This window comes from Ruditapes philippinarum, unplaced genomic scaffold (genome assembly GCF_026571515.1).
Source record: "Ruditapes philippinarum isolate M1 unplaced genomic scaffold, ASM2657151v2 ctg935_1_1_1_1, whole genome shotgun sequence".
Classification (NCBI taxonomy): Eukaryota; Metazoa; Mollusca; class Bivalvia; order Venerida; family Veneridae; genus Ruditapes; species Ruditapes philippinarum.
The window spans coordinates 179,780-200,687 of record NW_026855136.1 but is presented as its reverse complement, the minus strand read 5'-3'; the positions used below and the strand labels follow the sequence as shown (position 1 = coordinate 200,687).

General features: G+C 31.8%; 1 protein-coding gene across 1 annotated transcript in view; it reads left to right on the top strand.

Moving 5' to 3' along the window:
- Positions 1 to 20,908, top strand: part of LOC132742224 (guanylate-binding protein 1-like) — a 199,447-nt gene that overhangs the window by 176,575 nt on the left and 1,964 nt on the right. The window contains exons 3-8 of the mRNA XM_060730559.1: positions 2,134 to 2,327; positions 8,020 to 8,147; positions 11,117 to 11,226; positions 18,119 to 18,552; positions 19,835 to 20,112; positions 20,454 to 20,669. Of these exons, the coding sequence (XP_060586542.1) occupies positions 2,134 to 2,327; positions 8,020 to 8,147; positions 11,117 to 11,226; positions 18,119 to 18,552; positions 19,835 to 20,112; positions 20,454 to 20,669 (1,360 nt within the window). The remainder of the gene's footprint in view (positions 1 to 2,133; positions 2,328 to 8,019; positions 8,148 to 11,116; positions 11,227 to 18,118; positions 18,553 to 19,834; positions 20,113 to 20,453; positions 20,670 to 20,908) is intronic.

The window sequence follows — 20,908 nt, the reverse complement described above, 5'->3', positions numbered from 1 at the left end:
TTGCTTTTCTTAGAAAGGACATCCTTGTGACATCCTTGTTAAATTGATACCGTAACTTGTGAAGGAACAAGCTATTTAAAAACTATGCAAAATATATCAACATCAATAATTAAAAGCACAATATTTCTTCATTGTTTCTTCCTTCTTAACAATGCACAATCGGAAAATAAAATCCAAACGGGAGAGGTGCACTTCTTTTATTCACTATTTTAAGGTTTTTGCATACCCTTTAAGTAAAAAGTCTGATTTTTTTAGTCAACTGCTCCATTTGATCATACATTCGAATCTGACAGGTACTGCCTCAAAATGTATGGCTCAAACACCACAATAATCAATGTTCTTATGCAATACTAGCTAGTTAAACTTGAAAGATAGCAACTTTAATATTTGAAAACTCAAATATCAACTTCGATTTCAAAATGGTCCCTTACTTGTATATTTGACACTGGCCAATTCGATACAAAAAAAGACCGAAACTTGGTAATGCCTCAATTACACTTTACAGACTATATGTTATGCCAAATGAAATCGGCATTTGTCAAAACGATAGCTTCTTGATTTCTATAAACAAATTTGAAATGATCCATCTGGGATATCAGTTTAAGATTAAGACATCGGTCTTTTTTTCATTATTTATTGTTCCTTGTCATTAAGAGTCAGTGCGCAATACTAAAGCCCTATTGTAGAATATATATGAGAACATGGCTGATGATAGTACAATAAAAATATGAAATAACATTTCTTACTGTTCTAGTTAATTTTGATATATGAAATCATTTTGCGTATCATATTTATTCAAAATCGGCGAGAAAACGTGATTTATGTTGCATAATCTATTGCATCATACATACAAAAAAGCAATTTTAAGAAGGAAAAAACAATTATTTTGATATAGTCTGGGATGGCTTTTCAAAACAGGTTTAAGTGCAGGTTGGTATATCTCTTATCATATGTCAAGCTAAAGTTCATAAGGGTATAATGGTTAAAATTTAGATGTAATAACAAATAATAACATGATTTCTTTAATAAAGTATTACATACTGAGGCCAGACAGAACGACAAATATCAGAACCAAATCAGTTTATTCGTGTCCCTATGTGTTTGATACTAGGGGACCACACTTTAATGTTAATTAATTAATTATTTTAATCAGTTAGTTGATTCCTTTTAACTATATGTGCTACAATTATTTGAATTTCTATAGATACATACATGTATTATCTAATTTAAGAGTTGTTATACATGTCAATACATATAAGGTATATATTGTTTATATTGGAACTGATGAAAGTAGATGCTGACATCTAAGCATCATATGACGTTAATTGCACTTGATTGGTATTTGATGTTCATGTATAAATTGGCTTACATTGTAATTTATTTAATATTTACATTCAATACTTAAATTTTTGAATACTTGAATTGTTGTAGTGATTCGAATATTTCATTATGAATATATCACAACAAATCATCAATAGCTGTAATTTCAATCTATTATTAGTAACATTATTAACGTATGGCACAAACAAAATGCATGTATATGAAATTACTGAAAAATGTGTTTTACTAGTTGCCAATTAACCTCTCTATATATACTCATGACATGACAGAATGGTCATTAGCGGAGAGAAGGCTAAGAAGTCTAAGATTGAAGTCTAGAGTGAACTTGAAAATAAACTGTTTAAAACCGCAACGCTAGTACTTTATTTTACCCGCTACGTGACAATACTATTTGGATATTCTGTGATCTTCTGTATTCCTCTACCAGCACGTTGTACAAGAAAACGATAATAAATCCTGTGTATTTCTGTTCAATGATGAATTTTGACCGTTTTGCTATAACTGTGAATGTTGTATATATCAAAATTGTTTTGGTAGGGTATATTTTCATGAAATATTATAATAAAATTATTAACAGTGTTTCCATCATATATCGGTCGATTTTCTAAAGTTTTGTAACATAAAATATCTGTTTTAACAAATGATTGGTGTTAGTAGCATTACTATGCTGCTGTTTTGAGTAGAGTCTAAATCTTGAGCAGATGTCATTTGCTCTTAAGGTAGTATTTATTTAAATGTTGTTATTTCATAAGTGTAACCGTATCGAGGTCATTCATAAAGTTTTTTTTTCAGATTTGGCAGGCTAGAAGTATTCAAAAAGCCTTTGTTGTTTATCTACTCTGACAGAGACAACAACCTCAAAATTTCTGAAAATGTTATGGCACAGATAAGTAGTATAGATGTAACGCTAAATGTCGTTGCTGTATGTGGTCTATATAGGACAGGAAAGTCGTATCTGATGAACAGGTTGGCGAACGAAAGGAAAGGTATCTTTGTGTTTGTGTCTTTCTTTCGATAATGTGTATGAACAATGTACCCCTGTGGTTTATACGTAATTTAAATTCGCACAAATAAAACTTAATTTATGCTAATTTTTATTGATTACATACTATTGTGTTAGAAAACAAAAACACAAATCGGTATTCAATTATAAGTATAATGCGTTATTGTATGTATTATACCATGTGGACTGTGACGAACTTTACTCTCTTTTCATTTAATCAACATTTATGTAAGATGTGGTAATACCCTATTGAACAGATCATAGGTATTTCTATGGAAGTTAATTGTGTACCCTGGTCGCCGATTTGTCAGATCGATTATTTTTCTTAAAAAATATAGGGGTATTGTTACAGTCATAAAGGTTGTTTTTTTATAATGGATTGTCTTCAACTTTGAACATAACAAATTTCTAGGATACACATTCAATGTAACCATACACTTATAAATGGACTAGACCTTGAAGGTCAAATAATTAAATTGTCACTGACTTTGGCAATAATTGACTAGGTACTTAATCAATGAATTTATCAGCATACTTTGACATAAAAACCTTTTGGACAAGGCCGTCAATAATGTTATTTAATTTTGGTTAAATGGTCATAATTTTACTATTTTTGTACGGATTGAGTTAAACTTGGACAAACAAGACTCGCTACCAAACAAACTATTTCAATAATTAAGATGTAGCCTTAACCTTAATTGTCTTCGACCGTGTATGTAAAATCAATGAATTCAGCTTGTTCTTTATCTGTAGCTGCCTATATCTTTGTTATTTTTGAATGGATTAACTTCATAGTAAGACAGAACTTTCGTAAGGATATGACTGTTGTGTAACTTAAACTCAAATCGACCGTGGTTCATTTATGACCTGACCTTAGAAGTAAAATTATTGAATTTTCAATGACTTTTGCTATAATTTGCTTAACTTGATAACTAATTAATGTATTATCGTCTTAACTATTGAGGGAAAGAAGATTACTCTAGTAATTTTTTATGGTCCAAATACTGATAAACGCGAATTGTTTAATAAAATATTCAGTTTAATTGACATGATAGGGAATGATTCATATATATTAAGGGATGATTATAATTGAGTGTTAGACCCATTCAAAGACTACTTTAACTACACAAATATTAATAACAGTAAAGCTAGAGATCCGGTTTAAGATAGGTGAAAGATATGGTTGGCCGGTTTAGAGAGTTTTATCCAACTTTAAGACGATATACATTGTGAAAACGCTCGCCTCTTCAGCAAGCAAGACTAGATTTATTCTTAATAACTTAAACTTTGTTCCACTTTGGAGAACAATTTTTCATAACTACAAGCTACAAATCGGACCATTCTATTGTAATATTAGAACAAAAAATAATGACTTTAAACATGGCAATGGCCTGTGGAAACACATAATTCATTAATTCATTATTAAAGGACATTAACTATTGAAATACCATAAACGAAAAAAATACCCCGGTAACGAAATGAAAAACAATATGCATTGCAAGTTTTAATGTTACAATAAATGATCAATTCTTTTTAGAAACTCTTTTAATGGAATTGCGAGGGTTATCTAAATCACATAGTAGTAATGAAAGAAGAAAACTAATTTGAACAAAGAAAATATCACGAACGAAATAAATGATTTAGAAGCCGATTTAACTGAAGATAAATGACGCACCTTCGGGACTTTCAAACAGAGCTACATAATTGAAATGATTTGCAATTGTAGGGCTATCTTATTCGTTCAAGAGTTAAGTAGATTCTTGAAGGTGACTGTACTTTTGCAGCTAAGAGAAAAATACACTTTTAAAACTATTTATAAAATTCAAAAGGATGACGGAACAATTGTTACAGAACAAACAGCAATTCTCGAAGAATAAGACAAATATTATCAAAACCTATTTATGGCGAAAATAAACAATGAAAACGACGATTCCTTTGATAATTTTATTTCAAACATAGACGCACATGTATTAAGTCCAACAGAATCAAATGCTTTAGACCGTCAAATAAACTGTCATGAAGCAACAATATTTTTACATAACATGACACATAATAAAAGTCAAGGATCTTCTGGTTTCAGCGCAGATTTTTACAAAGCTTTTAGGAAAAAAGGAGTTTATGTCGTTGGAATAATTAATAACGCATATTAATCCCGCAAACTTTCCCTAACTCAAACACAGGAAAAAATTACATGTTCCTAACGACAATACACCAAAAGATTTTTTCAATAATTGAAGCGCCTTAACTCTTTTAAATACAGTTTATAAAATTGCTTCTGGAGTCATTGCAAATAGAATAAAAAAAAACTTTAAACAAATTATTAAACAAAATAAACCAGATTTATTAAGGGTAGATATATTGGAGAAAATTCTTATGTACGACATTTTGCATTATGAAAGATATCCCTGGTCTTCTTCTTCTTTTAATTGATTTTGAAAAAATATCGAAATAACATAATCTTAAATTAGCGATGCCTGTTGGAAGAACATTATTGTAAATGAATTTGATATGCAAAATTTTATTTCATTGTGGAAAATTTTACATATATAAAATTGCAAAAAGCACTTCAAACGTTGTGTTTTTTTTGTTGTTTTTTTTGTTTTTTTGGTTTTTTTTGAAAGACACTTTTAATGCTTTATCTACATATATCGATAAGTATCCTATAAATAACGAATCCTTCGCAGAACTACCATTGTTTTATAACAATAAATTGCTTATTAAATTATATTTTTCATTCATGGTTTAAAGCCGCTGTATATTATATCGGAGATATGTTTATATTTACTGTGCTTTTCTTTCATTAGAATATTTTAATAACATATTCAGGTTTAATGCAAACTTTTAATCTTTCATGGAATTAAAAAAATGATTAATGAAATGATGAAAAATTCAATACAATACAATACAAAAACAATACAAATCGCTTTATTTTCAATTGTCACAGATTACATAATACACATTTAACATGTATCAAGCAATAACATGTGAACGGAAAGTGGCATAAATAATTAGTATGGGTAACAACATGATCAAAAATATTCTAATTAATTATGTTTTGGGTTTTAGTGTTTCTGTATTCGATGGGGAAAGCGGACAATATTTGAAGTAGTTATTTGAAAGAGGTGAAAAAACAAAGTTTTGAGTTCTTAATATGCTAACAACAATAAAAAAAGGAGAAAAGTCAGTGAACATACAGTAAATTTATGAATGAAGTAACCAATAATTTTAATTTTGGCGTATGTACAACCAAGCTGACCTGGGAAAAACATAACAATAACATTGCAGCACGGGGTTTCCGTGACATATCTATAAATAGACTATGTGTAAAGTTTCATTGGTCAGTTGTAAAATTGCATTGAGACAGTCTATTCATAAATGTGTAATTGTAATGACAATGAAAGAAAAGCAAAAACAAACACATAAAGATGGGGATAATTAGGATTAACAATCACCAGGTATGTAAAATAATTCAGTTCATGTAATTGTTATTAATCGTTAATTTTTTTCATGATATATTTAACATATAAGGTTTGTTAGGGTCTGGCTACCATTTGTGTTAAGTAGTTCCTTAAATTTCAGTATAGTTGGTCTAATATAGAATCTCTCTGGTATTAGCTGTCTTCTTTTAGTTCTGAAAAAAGGGCATATTAACAGATAATGCATCTCATCGCCGATGTCCCCCGAGTTATATTTTGGCACTTTCTTTGCTCATGAGATTTAAAAGATTGACTCTAACGACCCGTTTCTACTGGGAAACGATGGTTAGCAGTTCGGAAATGCAAAAGAGATAACCTAAGGGGGTAGGGAGAATATTTAAATAATATTCTTTATTAAAACTGTTTTTAAAACTACCATAGAGTCTACCTTTATGCGAGTTTTCTAGTTGTGAGAACCATTCTTGTTTATTTTGGTCGATTAATGTTTGTTTAACCAATTTGTTAATACATTTAGCTTGGATATTATTTTGATTTAACCATAAAATAGAATTACCTGTAGAGTTAAGTATACTTTTAACATAGTTGATCCATTTAAAGTTTTGGTTAGACTGTATCATATACTTATAAGTTATAACACATATTTCGATAGAATAGCGCCCAAGTACAGCATATAACATGTACCTAGGAGTACTTTTTCTGGTATAAGTAGTCTTGCGTAAAAAATTGGAATGGACTTGTTCTATGATATTTAAATTTTCGAACCCCCATATTTCACTTCCAAATGTAAGAATGGGGAGCACTGTATGGTCGAATAACTTTATTTGTAGGTCTTAGGGAAGTTCTCATATATAGAACATTCATGGCTTTGTTTGCTTGTGAAACTAGGTGTTTCCTACACGCAAGAAATGAACCAGAGCTAGTGAAAATAACACCTAGATACTTATATTCCGTTACTGTTTCGATTGATTGACCATTTATATTGAAAGTGTATGACTTGGGTTTATTTGTGTCAAAGACAACTACCGGTACCTTAGTTTTCTGAAAGTTTATATTTAATTTCCAAGTCTCGCAATATTTGTGGAAATCATTGAGACAGGACTGGAATGATTCCTGATTTTCGCCTATTACGACCGTGTCGTCTGCATATAGTTATATTAATATTTTCAAAAACTTGGTTGTAGCGTCAATTGTGGGTCCATTATTGTCCTTATTAAGGGCTAACTCTAGGTCATTTAGGTAGATTGAGAAGAGCACCGGCGATAAATTCTCGCATTGTCTTAGAACTTGAGAAAAAAGCAGATGTTTGACCTTCAGAGTTTATACAATATTTAATATTAGAATACATAGTTTGGATGACAGAAAGAATTTTTCCTGTAATGCCAATATCAGAGAGTTTCCTCCATAGAACTGCGCGCCAAACTGAATCAAACGCTGCAGAGAAATCAATAAATGAACAAAATATTGTTTTCATTTCTTTTCAATTTTAGTATGAATGACGTAAAGGATCAAAACAAATTTACAATTTATTGAATACTAATAACACGCAACCAACAAATAAAACAACCTGGATGCAAGAGCTTGATCTACATTTAAAATAACAAAAGATTCTAGGATACAGTGGTTTCAAATAAGGATTCTTCATAGAATCATTGGCACAAACTATTATTTACATAAAAATCAAATATAATGATAATCCTCTTTGTACCTTTTGTAAAAAATGAAATTGAAACTATCGAACACTTGTTTTGGCAATGTTGTTTTGTAAAGAACATCATTGATATCTATTTCAAAACAAAAAAGAATTTATTATTCTCTCCATATATGCAGACTTAAATTTTTACTCTGTATTTACCTATCCAAAATCTACACGTCAAACTATTATATTTTATCCGCTTAAAATGACTTTAGAGATAAGTAAATGACTGAAAAGATTATAAGATATGGCCGATAACAATATCAAAAGTGCAGACTACAGTAAGAGAGTGCAAATCAATGAGTGTAGTATATAAAAATGTTTTATTTTTCCTTAAAGGATATGTTCTATTTTCTACTTTGAAAATTGTTATATACCGGTATTATAGCTATATGAACTACATTTTTAAAGGTTGTTTATTAGTATTACAAGTAAAATCAAGTCGGATATGTTATTATGTTGCTATTTCACTTTTGTATTCTTTAATTATTGTTTCACTACTTTTTTGCGTTATTTTGCTTTTTTCTTCTTCTGTTGAAACAAAGGATTTGCACTGGGGAGCACAGTTCGGTCTGAGACAAAGGGTATTTGGGCCTGGTGTAAACCTCACCCAACACAAAAAGATCAAGTTTTACTTTTACTTGATACAGAAGGTTTAGGAGATGTAGCCAAGGTATTACTCTACTTATATCTAAATTAAATTGAATTGTAAATACATTGGCTTATATTTTTGTACATCTTAATGTGCTTATTTGAGAATTATCTTTTTATAAATAAAAAAGGTAAAAAAGATGTAATTCAGTATTATGTATGAAAAACAAATCACCATTAATTTTAGTTAATATAATGCCATTATTTGATAAATTGTTCCATATGTAATCTAGCATTTTTACGTGATCAGTATCGAACATACTTTGAGCCATTGATAAAAATAAATTACCAATGTTTAATTTTTGTTGTTTTTGAATGAGTTGTCTTTATGATGGGACACTTTGATCCTTTAAAAAAAACCTTAAAAGAATTGATTATTGTTATAACTGCACGCCCGGTAAACAAAAGAAATACCTCAAATGGAGGTATACGATGCATCGCTCTGTCGATAATTCTGAAGTAGCGTATGTCGCCGAATTTTATTGTCAACAAAGATATAATTTTCTTTTGTTATATTATTTTTGTAAGCATTACATCGAATATAAAAATAACAACAAAAAAGCCATGAATGCCATGTAAACTATTGACTATTGTTTCCAGCAAAAGTTAAGAAATTGGATTCATGTAAGAATATGATCTGTGGCGGCGTTTCACATTAGATAGAGAATTAAGTATTAAAATGGACGATTTCATCAGAAAATAATGCTTTTTCTTCTTGCTTTCTTTACACAGCAGTTTAGATTAAAAACGAATACGTTTCAAGTCGTTGTTAAGTCAAGAATGGAAAAAAAGTCAAATCAGAACCAAAATTTAGTTTTAAAAGACATTCATAATATTAGTTCGTCTAGAATATTATGTCGTGAAGGAGGAAGTCATGTATCCAAGTAGATAGCTCTGTAGCTCTGGGCTGTAGGTTTATTTACAGACGTATCCTTTATGACGGGTAAAACATGCTTGCATTTTAAATCTTTCAGAACAATTGGCATATGCTGCGTTCTTGTTAAGAAATTGATTGTGTATTTTTTCATCCTGTGTTTTGATGAAAAGACACTTCACCCTTTTGATACTTTATAATTCATTCTGAAGTAGTGCCATGTTACATCTGAAAATGAAACGCTTTCACTCTTGCGAATATAAAACAATCATCAGCAAACATGGTATGAATCCTCACGCACAGTCAAACGGTTAATTTCCTTCCTTACTTTTTGTACCAGCCTATAGATCTTTGTCCATGATTATTTATAACTACAACATATATGTCGCATGTTTGATTTAAGATCGCATAATTTAAGTATTTATGGTTGTATATGTTTATTTCCCATCAAATGTTCGTTTCATTTCGCGATGAGAAAATAAATGAAAACTACAGAAATAAAAGTCGCACAAATAGAATAATTATATAAACCTATTACAATAAAGCCTTTGTGACATGGAAGCTACCTCCTTCACGAGAAGCACTCTCGAAAAAATAAATATATATTTTGTTAAAAAAACTAATTTTCGGCTCAGAAAAAGATTTTAATTGCATTGTTGACGAAATTCAAAACGTATTTGGTTTTTTTTTATCTAAATCGCTCTTTAATCAAAACGTATGGACCAATAACAACCCTTTCGTAACGGAACTGTCCATAACAATTTCAAATTTGTTAACTGGGAAATGTACTGTACCTTCAATTAAAACATTAACTAATCAACGACATGGTTTCGTGAAATTCTAATCACATCTACATGTCATAGCATTCTTTGATATTCTCAATATTTGATGCAAGGATTACAAAAAATATACATAACACATTAACTTTGTTGACAACTAGTTTTGGCGACATGCACTAGCTCGGAAGTTGCAATAAAACAATGGATTTTCAAAATTCTTAAGCACAACTACCTAATGGACGATTATTAAGGAAAACTAATCTCAATTTGACTTTGACCAATATGTATTACCTTGACTTTAAAGGTAATTATTATTGTAATTTTTATAATTTTCGCTATAATTGGCTGTACCTTTGTAATAATTGAACGTATTGTCTTCAAGTGTGTACACAACAATCAAAAACAATATATCATTATATTACAGAAGATTTAATTGAACATGACCGTGAATTTGCTTTGACCTTGACACTTAATGTTAAATTAGTGAATATGACTACAATTTGCAATATCAGTGTTATTTATTTTTGTATTTGATTTATACTAAAAAAATAACACTATAGTTCTGTTATATAATTTAACACATTTGGCAAAAGCGACATATTCAGTTGTTTTGATATTAGCTTGAACTTAAATTGACATTGACCGTCAATGTCAAATTGTTACAATTTGCTTAAATTGTCATATCTTTTTTATATACTTCCAGATGTGATCCATACTTTGATAAAAGATCATATGACCAATCTGACATGGTGTATTTTGATATGACTTTGAACTTTAATTGACATTGTCCGACAAGGTCCATTTGCTTAAATTGTCATAAAATTTCATTTGTTCACATATTAGATTCATACTTTGACAAAATAACGGAAAAATAGAGATGTTGAGTTATTCTGACATGAATGTAAACTTTATTTCACCTTGACAGTCATTTTCTACTTATTGAAAATGTATGAAATTGTCATAAATGTGTAATTATTTACCAGATTTAAAATATACTTGGACAGAAGAACATATATGACCAAACAGACATTTTGAACAATTCTGATATGACATTAACCTTATTTGATCTTGACCGCCAATGTCAAATAATTTAAATTCGCTTAAAAAATTGTCATATGTTTTTACTTATTAAATAAAATAGATTCTTTGACAAAACAGCATTTATAGCAAAACCGACATAATGATTAATTCAAATGTGGCCTTTAACATTTTAATGAATTTACCTACAGTTTCAAACATAAAATTTGAATTTTATTTGTTACAAAAAGGTGTTTAGTATGAGACTCTTACTATAATGTTTTTCCGGTGATTTGTGACTTTAAAATGATTTCATTTCAGGGGGACACTGATCATGACAACAAGATGTTTAGTTTAACAATGCTACTAAGTAGCACCCTCATTTACAACAACATTGGTGTTTTCAATCAAGATGCTGTTGACAAATTAGCGTATCCTTTTAGAACATTATGAATTTTTCTCTCTCTTTATTTTAGACCCCTACGACGTCTTATATTTTTGCAATCTATCTGACCATTTCCCAGTCAGTTTTTATCCCTCGCCGATGGAATCGGGAGGGGGATATAGTTTTGCGTGTCCGTCCGTCCATCCGTCCTTCCGTCCGTCCGTTCGTCCATCCGTTCGTCCGAATTTCGTTTCCGGAGTAGTTCTCTGCAACTACTGGCTGGAATTCAACGAAACTTTATGGGAATCATCAATATCAAGAGGAGATGCGCATATCGTCGGCTTGTTTCGGTCCGACCCTTTAACTTAGAGTTATGGCCCTTGATTAGTTATGCAGTATGCATATGGAGTAAAAATCGTTTCCGCGCTACTTCTCTGCAACTACTGGCTGGAATTCAACGAAATTTTATGGGAACCTTCAATACCAAGAGGAAATGCGCATATCGTCGGCTTGTTCCGGTCAGACACTTTAACTTACAGTTATGGCCCTTGATTAGTTAATGCAATATGCATATGGAGTAAAAATCGTTTCTGGAGTAGTTCTCTGCAACTACTGGCTGGAATTCAATGAAACTTTAAAGGAATCATCAATATCAAAAGGAAATGCGCATATCGTCGGCTTGTTCCGGTCAGACACTTTAACTCAGAGTTATGGCCCTTGATTAGTTATGTAGTATGCATATAGAGTAAAAATAGTTTCCGCGCTACTTCTCTGCAACTACTGGCTGGAATTCAACGAAACTTTATGGGAACCATCAATACCAAGAGGAGATGCGCATATCGTTGGCTTGTTCCGGTCAGACACTTTAACTCAGAGTTATGGCCCTTGATTAGTTATGCAGTATGCATATGGAGTAAAAATCGTTTCCGCGCTACTTCTCTGCAACTACCGGCTGTAATTCAACGAAACTTTATGGGAACCTTCAATACCAAGAGGAGATGGGCATATCGTCGGCTTGTTCCGGTCAGACACTTTAACTCAGAGTTATGGCCCTTGATTAGTTATGCAGTTTCCATATAGAAAAATATTGGTTTCCTCACTACTTCTCTGCTTCTACTGGAATTCAATGAAACTTATTGGATACTAAGAGGAGATGTGCATATAGTCGCCTTGTTCCCGGTCAGATACTTATAACTCAGATTTATGGCCCTTGATTAGTTATAAAGTATGCATACATCTCATTGGCATTTCCAGATCTACTATTTAACACAAAATTATGGCTCTGTTATTGCCCTGAATATTTATCAAGTTCAAATAATATTACTGTTTATGCCATGATTAATATATAAATAAAGCCTTATGTCTTCAGTTGTTGTGTTGATAATAACCAGTACTCGGCGGGGGATATAAATTCAACGAATTTGCTTGTTTAGTAAGACTTATTGATTCTTATTTTGATAGACAACACCATGATCAGATATATACATTCAGTTATACCTTTATAAATCCAGTTTTCAAATAAGAAGCTCAAATATCTATATTATTCCTCTGAGGGCAATACTGTCAAAAGTGTACGCGTATAAGTACACTTATTCTCTTTGAGTGCAAATTCAAATAAACAAGAGGGCAATGATGGCCCTGAGGTCGCTCACCTGTATATAGCCCCCCCCCCCCCAACCAAAAACACCCCTCCCCCCCTGTTGCAGGGCCAATTTAACCCAAGGGCTTTTATTTGCACAGACTTGGTAGACACCCATAAGAAGATGTTTCATGCTAAACATTTAAGCTCTAGCTCATTGGGCTCTTTAAAAGAAGATTTTTTTTAAGTTACACTATACACATATGGTTAAAAACAATGACACCCCTGGGGCCGGGCCAGTTTTGACCACAGGGCTTTTATTTGAACAAACTTTGTAGACACTTACTAGAAGATGTTTCATGCTTAATATCTAAACTTTAGCTATTTGGGTTTTTCAAAGAAGATTTTAAGTTTTTGCTTTACACATATAAAGAAAATCAATGACCCCCGGGGCGGGGCCAATTTTGACCCCAGGTCTTTTATTTGAACAAACTTTGTAGACACTCACTAAAAGATGTTTCATGCTTAATATCTTAACTCTAGCTATTTGGGTTTTTTCAAAGAAGATTTTTGCTATTCACATATAAGGAAAATCAATGACTCCCGGGGCGGTGCCAATTTTGACCCCAGGGCTTTTATTTGAACAAACTTGGTAGACACCTATTAGAACATGTTTGATGCCAAATATCTTAGCCATAGCTCTTTGAGTTCTTTAAAAGAAGATTTTTTAAGTTTTTACTAATTATGCAAATAGGGAAAATCAATGACCCCGGGGCGGGGCCAATTTTGACCCCAGGGCTTTTATTTGAACAAACTTGGTAGACACTTATAAGAACATGTTTCATGCTAAATATCTTAGCCATAGCTCTTTGAGTTCTTTAAAAGAAGATTTTTTAAGTTTTTACTATATGCATATAGGGAAAATCAATGACCCCCGGGGCGGGGCCAATTTTGACCCCAGGGCTTTTATTTGAACAAACTTGGTAAACACTTATTAGAACATGTTTCATGCTAAATATCTTAGCTCTAACTCTTTTGGTTCTTTAAAAGAAGTTTTTTTAAATTTTTACTATATGCATATAGGGAAAATCAATGATCCCCTGGGGCGGGGCTAATTTTGACCCCAGGGCTTTTATTTGAACAAACTTGGTAGACAACTATTAGAACATGTTTGATGCTCAATATCTTAGCCATAGCTCTTTGAGTTCTTTAAAAGAAGATTTTTTAAGTTTTTACTGTATGCATATAGGGAAAATCAATGACCCCCCGGGGCGGGGCCAATTTTGACCCCAGGGCTTTTATTTGAACAAACTTGGTAGACACTTATTAGAACATGTTTCATGCTAAATATCTTAGCTCTAGCTCTTTGGGTTCTTTAAAAGAAGATTTTTTAAGTTTTTACTATATGCATATAGGGAAAATCAATTTTGACCCCAGGGCTTTTATTTGAACAAACTTGGTAGACACTCACTAGAAGATGTTTCATGCCAAATATCTAAGCTATAGCTCTTATGGTTTTTTAAAAGAAGATATTTAAAGTTTTTTCTTTCGGTTGCCATGGCAACCAGAGTTCTGCATGGAATTAAATTCTTTGAACAATTTTTAAAGGTGACCACCAAAGGAACATTCCTGTGAAGTTTGGATGAAATTGGCTTAGTGGTTTATGAGGAGATGTCATTTAAAGTAAAAGTTTACGGACGGACGGACGACGGACGGACGACGGACGGACGCCGGACGAAAAGCGATCACAAAAGCTCACCCTGTCACTTTGTGACAGGTGAGCTAAAACGTCATGCAGGGTTTCATAGCGGGAGCGGTGTCTCTTCATCAAAATCTATGAATTATGTAACTTGTGAAGAGATCGACTAGACGAGGCGATGTGCCAAATATCTAATGACAGGGGAAAAATGCATTAAATGTGTTTTCCAAAATTAATTCAACTTAGTGAATCAGAGGATGAAGCAAATTCAAAAAAAAAAGAACAATTTGTTATATAGGACCATGATGTTATCCCTCATACAAATTATACTTAGCGGAATCTCGGAAAATATCTTTAAACTCTGATTTTCTGCACTATTAATTGTTACGACCCCGTGACCTAGGGATATATTTTGGCACCATGTAGACTTCATGTAAAAATAAAGTTAACAAAATATCTTTGCTCTTGGCACAAGGGCGACGGAAAATAATGCGATATTCAAAGACGTACAGTACTTTAAGCTCAGATAAGCTAAAATGTATCATCCTGCAAATAAAGTGTGCAATTACGCATTTGATGATACTTTTGAGTGAAGTAGGGGAAATAAAATGTTATTCAATTTGCTCCAAGAAGAATTTTCTCATTATCCGAAACTGTCAAAAATGTCAAAGCATAATATACCTGAAATATGCACAACTTAATTTTTGTCGATTCATCTCAAATACAAATGTGGATTAATGGATACTGATATTGCCTTGCACGCCAGTCCTTCTGTCTAAAATCATATAACATTGATTGCAAAAATTCATATAAGAATTGGATAATGAGGCTCCTTGTTAAATCAACCTGGTCCATTTATTCCTTAAAATGAAGTCATTTATTGATATCTCTTAATTTCATTTAACAATTATTTTTTAAAATTGTACTGAAACTCAGCATAAATGTCTAATAACAATGACAAATTATAATTCCATTGCCGCCTGCAAAGCAATCATTACGGTAGCACAATGGTCTCGGATAATTTTCCGAAATATAATTAAAAGTACTTAAAATGTATTGTTTGAATGAATAATGTTTCGTTTTGAGGCGTTTCATTGTCAATATTGTTTTATTGCTTTTATCAGAATATCTTAAAGAGTTTGACATTGACAGTTATTTGTTTAGTACTGTTCATTTTCTATGCTTTATTTCATGTTTTATAATAATTAATTTTAGTCATACATTGAACCGTCGTCGGGAGTTGTGCGTCGTGCGGTAACAATTTCATTAAACACCATGTCATTTTTCACTTATTACTGCAAATTACCCAAACTTCACAGAAATGATCATGGCCTTAATTTCAAGTAATTCTCTAATGTAACATAAGTAGATACCAGGGCCATTTAGTAAAGATTAATTAAACCTGCAAATTAAAAAAAAATCTTCTTGTTAAAAAGAACAAAACATATCGCTTTTATATATTATCTATATGTCCTCCACAAAAGGTGCTAATGTTTTTACTCTAGTGTTAACATTGGCTACACCTCAGGTTGGAAAAGCGTCATATGTTATATGTATACTATCAGAAAAAGGTCAGCTGATATCAAAATTTAATTCAGCATCAGATAAAACACCCCTGGTCCAAATTTCAAGTCTATATGTCAAAAACAAGTAAGTAGATCAAATGATATCAAAAATATCAAAAATAGGTCAGAAAATATCAAAATTCAACTCGTCATCAGACATACTCTTGGTCCAAATTTCACGTCTTACCTCAAAAAGCAAAAAAGTATGTCATATTATATCAATAATATCAAAAGTAGGTCATCTGATATCGAAATTCAATTTGACATTAGAAATTACACCCATGGTTCAAATTTCAAGCCTGTGCCTAAAAAAGCAAGAAATATCAAAATTAGGTCAGCCGATATCAAATTCGATTCTGCACCAGAAATTACATTCCATGGTCCAAATTTCTAGTCTGTACTTCAAACATTGAGAAACCAGGTCAAACCATATTATTAATATCGAAAGTAGGTCACTTGATATCAAAATTTAATTCGGCATCAAAAATTACATTTCTGGTCCACATTTAAAGTCAGTTTGATGACAATTGAGTCAAAAATGTGACCACTAGAGTGTTAACAAGGTTTTTTTTATATTTTAGCGGTGTAACCTAGTCGTTGACTCATTATGACCCATATTTGAATTTGACCTATAAATCATAAAAACTGACTTTCAGACCAATTTCAAGGATATTTTGATCAATACTGTAGCCACTAAAGTGTTAACAACCTTCGCTATTATTCCATATTCGGGCTGTGTGACCTAGTTTTTGACCCCAGGTGACCCACATTCGAACTTGACGTAGAAATTATCAAAACAAAACTTCTAGACTAATTTCCAGGATATTTGGATAAAAAAGTAGTCACTAGAGTGTTGACGAGATTCTTCTATGACCTAGTTAATCATCCTTGTTCATCCGAAATGACCAATGTTCTAACTCAGCCAAGCAATTACTTAGACAAGCATCCTGACAAAGTTTAATGATTATTGCGTTAAAAATGTGACCACTAGAGTGTTCACAAAATATTTCTATTTTTAGCTCCTGTGACCTAGTTTTTTGCATTCATAATAACCAATGTTCTAACTCATTCGAACAATTACCTCGACAAGCATCCTGGCAACAGTGTTCACAAGAAATTTTCATTATTTAGCTCGTGTGACCTAGTTTTTTCAGCAGAGGTGAACTCATCCAAGCAATTTTCTAGACAAGCATCCAAACAAAGTTTGATGATGACTGAAACAAAAATGTGACAACTAGATGATTCACAAGTGTATGTGGACGGACGATGGACATTCAAAGATCCTGTAAGCTAGCTCATGTGAGCTAAAACAACTTTTGATCTAAAATGACAAATGGTAAAGCTACGATTTTTTGCACGAAACATTGTATATTGGACCTGTCTAAGTTTATTCAATTTAAAGATATTATTTGTAGTGGATCGTTTTCCCCGGGGTATCATAGGTTTTTCTGATACATGTTCGTATATAGTAAAAAAAATAATATCTTCTCATCTTAAATGACAAAAGCTAGGGTTTAAATATTTTAAACTGTGTCTGTACCTGTTCCAAGTTTGTTCGAATTATAGTCCTCGGGTCGAAATTGACCCTGCCCCGTGGGAGTCAAAGTTTTCGTTATGTAAATGAGGCAAACACTTAAAAGTCTTACTCTGAAATGACAAAGGCTAAAGCTAAAGTATTTGGCATGAAATATTGTCTAGTAGACGTCTATCACAGTTATTCAAATTATGCTTGTAGTCAAATGGCCTCGCCTTCATTGTATTGCAAACTTCCATCGAGGTTATTCTAATTTTAGCCCTGGAAATGCAATATTGGCCCCGCCCCGGGGATTCATAGTCTTTCAGTGTGTATCAATAGTAAAGTCATAGAGAAAAAATATCAAAAGAGTTTTATACTTAGCATAAACATTGATGAAGTTCAAAAAGTAAATATGGCTCTTACGTCAAAATAAGCCCCGCACTGTAGATCATAAGTATTCTTCATATAAACTATCAAAGAATGTTCTACGAATGGATAGAAGTAGAGCTAACATATTCGTGTTATAGCTTAGCAATTTATTTATGCTGATATCGTTTGTTTTCCTTTAACATATGACAGTTTTTTAACACGCGTGTCGAGAAATGTACAAGTTTTGCCCAGATTAAACAAAGAGGAAAATGAAGATAACATGAAAATAATTACTCCTATTTTCATTCTGTGTCTCCGAGACTTTTACCTCGAGGTAAAAGACGAAGATGGTAAAGATATAACCCCAGATAAATACTTTGAGAAGTGTTTGTCAGTGTCAGACGGAAAAGGCAAAATGAAAATTGACGAAACGAGGGAATGCATAAAAAGATACTTTCCCAGAAGAAAATGTTTCACGCTCGCACAACCAGCTATAGGTAAAAAGCTTGCTAAACTTGATGATTATGAGGATTATCAACTCAACGACGAATTTATAAGTGACTGTGGCAGTCTCCAAGAATATGTGTATACATGTGAACATAAAGTTACGGATGGAGTTACAAAGGCTCCAGTGAAGGGTAATGGTAAGTAAAAACTATTTTAATATCATATATTATTATAAATATATTTTTTGTGCGAAACTTAAAGGTAAACAGGTTTAAAAAAATCCGAATTCAAATTTGATTCTTTCTTGGTAAAAACTCAATCCAATGAATATTATGCCTCAGAAACATATTCTTACTTCTTTAGTAAATGCAAACATGAATTTTATAATGTTTAAATAATGGTTTAACAGAAATGTTGTTGTTTGTTACCTGAAAAAGAAGTGATAATGTGAAATTATTTGTTACAAATGTAGAAAAATGTAACAGAATAGTATTTTGACTTCCATGTAAAATACCAATTCACTATAACTGTACTAATTAACGAAAAAGCAACATATGAAAAAAATGGTTCCTGTAATTGGCAAATGAGTAACTTTGTATATGCAGTAAAAGGACACAAAAATAAAAAAAAGTTTTTGAGAATTTAAACCTCAGTACTTTTGCGGCATAATTGGCCTAAAAGTAAACATTCACTAGTAAAAAAATTAACTTAAAGCCGCCAGCCGAAAGATGTGCCAAAATATTTCAAGAAAATCAATATTGAGAAAAATGTACTAAAATTTAAGAAAGGTAAAAACATTCAAGATCCAAGTTATATGTCACATTTCAATGCTATTTTGAAGTATTTTATCACCATATTTATAGTGCGTTACTAACACAGTAAGGGCTGTTTTTGCATATGTTGACCAATTTTTGGTAATTTTCTGGTATTGTAAGTGCCAAATGCATTATGTAAAATCCATTATTTGTTCATTTTACAATATTTTACTTTTAAATACATTTTCAATATTTTCATGAAAATTAACATGAATCTGGAGGCTTGCTGCTTTAAAGAAATTACAGAGTCAAGAGTCAACTGATTTAAAATAGCATTCGGCCAAAAAATCATATCAATCCCGACATTAATATATTTAATATCTAAAGGAATATTGGAAAATTATAGAAGTGGGAAACAATGGATAGCTTGAAAACTTTATTTTTTGGTAGAAACTCTCGTATTTTCGTGTTTTCGTCTGGCGCCCCGTTGAGCGAAATACGACATAGCACATATCAGCCGCCATGATATTCTAAAGCGTTGTCCTTTCATTGTTTTAGGATACAAAAATATTTTGCCAAAATACAGATGTTAATATATCCAAAGAATGCCACGTAAATGGAATCAGTTATATAAATTGTATTAATAATTATAGAAGAGAAATATTTTCCATCCAACGAACACAGTTGTCGTCAAACTGATATCCTAATTATGAATGATTTTCAGACTTTGAATCTTTTACGCGGACATATGTGACTGCAATGCGAACAGGATCAATGCTGTCATACGAGAAAGCATATGATCAGGTGTCCAGGTTTCACAACAGCAAGCTTGTGGTCACATTCGTTCATGAATTTGAGGCTGAACTTAAGAAAATGGATACACCTGTGAAGCGTAAAACGGACATAGAAGGAAAAACATTTGAGATACTTAACAAAAAGCTAAAACTGTTGAGGGAGAAGATGTATCCGTACAGAATGAATATATTTGAAGATAAAGCAATGGTATTATCTTTTTCAAATTTCCATTAATGAACTTGTAGAAGATGCAATAATACATCTAACATGTAAACTCTGATTAAATATGTTTGTAATGATCTGTCAGTAATTATGTATTTTGCAAAAACAGTAATGTATATAAGAATAAATATAAAGATACAAAATATACTCTTTATACATTGTTTTAATGAAGTTAGTATTTAAAATTCATATCTTTTTCAATACTACAAATAAACGTAAGGAAAGAAATGTTTTCACTTTTTTAACAAAAAAATATAAAGTCAAATATCTGTTTAAACCTTGATACAAAATGGCAAATACAAATTCAAATATCTTAAACAATTCAGAATAAAATGAAAACAATTGCTGATGAATTTCGTAAACAAAACAGTACACTCGTACAACGAAAATTACTAGAATATCTTGAAGAGCTTCATGGGGACATGATTAAACAAAATGAGATTTGGTTTGATTCAAAGGAAGGCTTGAAATTGTACAATCAGAATATCGATTTTATGAAAGAGTTGTTTCACAGCAAAATGCAAGACTATGACGAAGATGAGGTATATTTACACTTCTCTCTCTGTTCTCTGTCTCTGTCTCTGTCTGTCTCTCTCTCTCTCTCTCTCTCTCTCTCTCTCTCTCCTCCCATCTCTCTCTCTCTCTCTCTCTCTCTCTCTCTCTCTCTCTCTCTCTCTCTCTCTCTCTCTCTCTCTCTCTCTATCTCTCTCTCTCTCTCTCTCTCTTCATGTTGATTTATAAATATTTTATAATTCAAAAATTCACTTCTTTCGTTTATTCT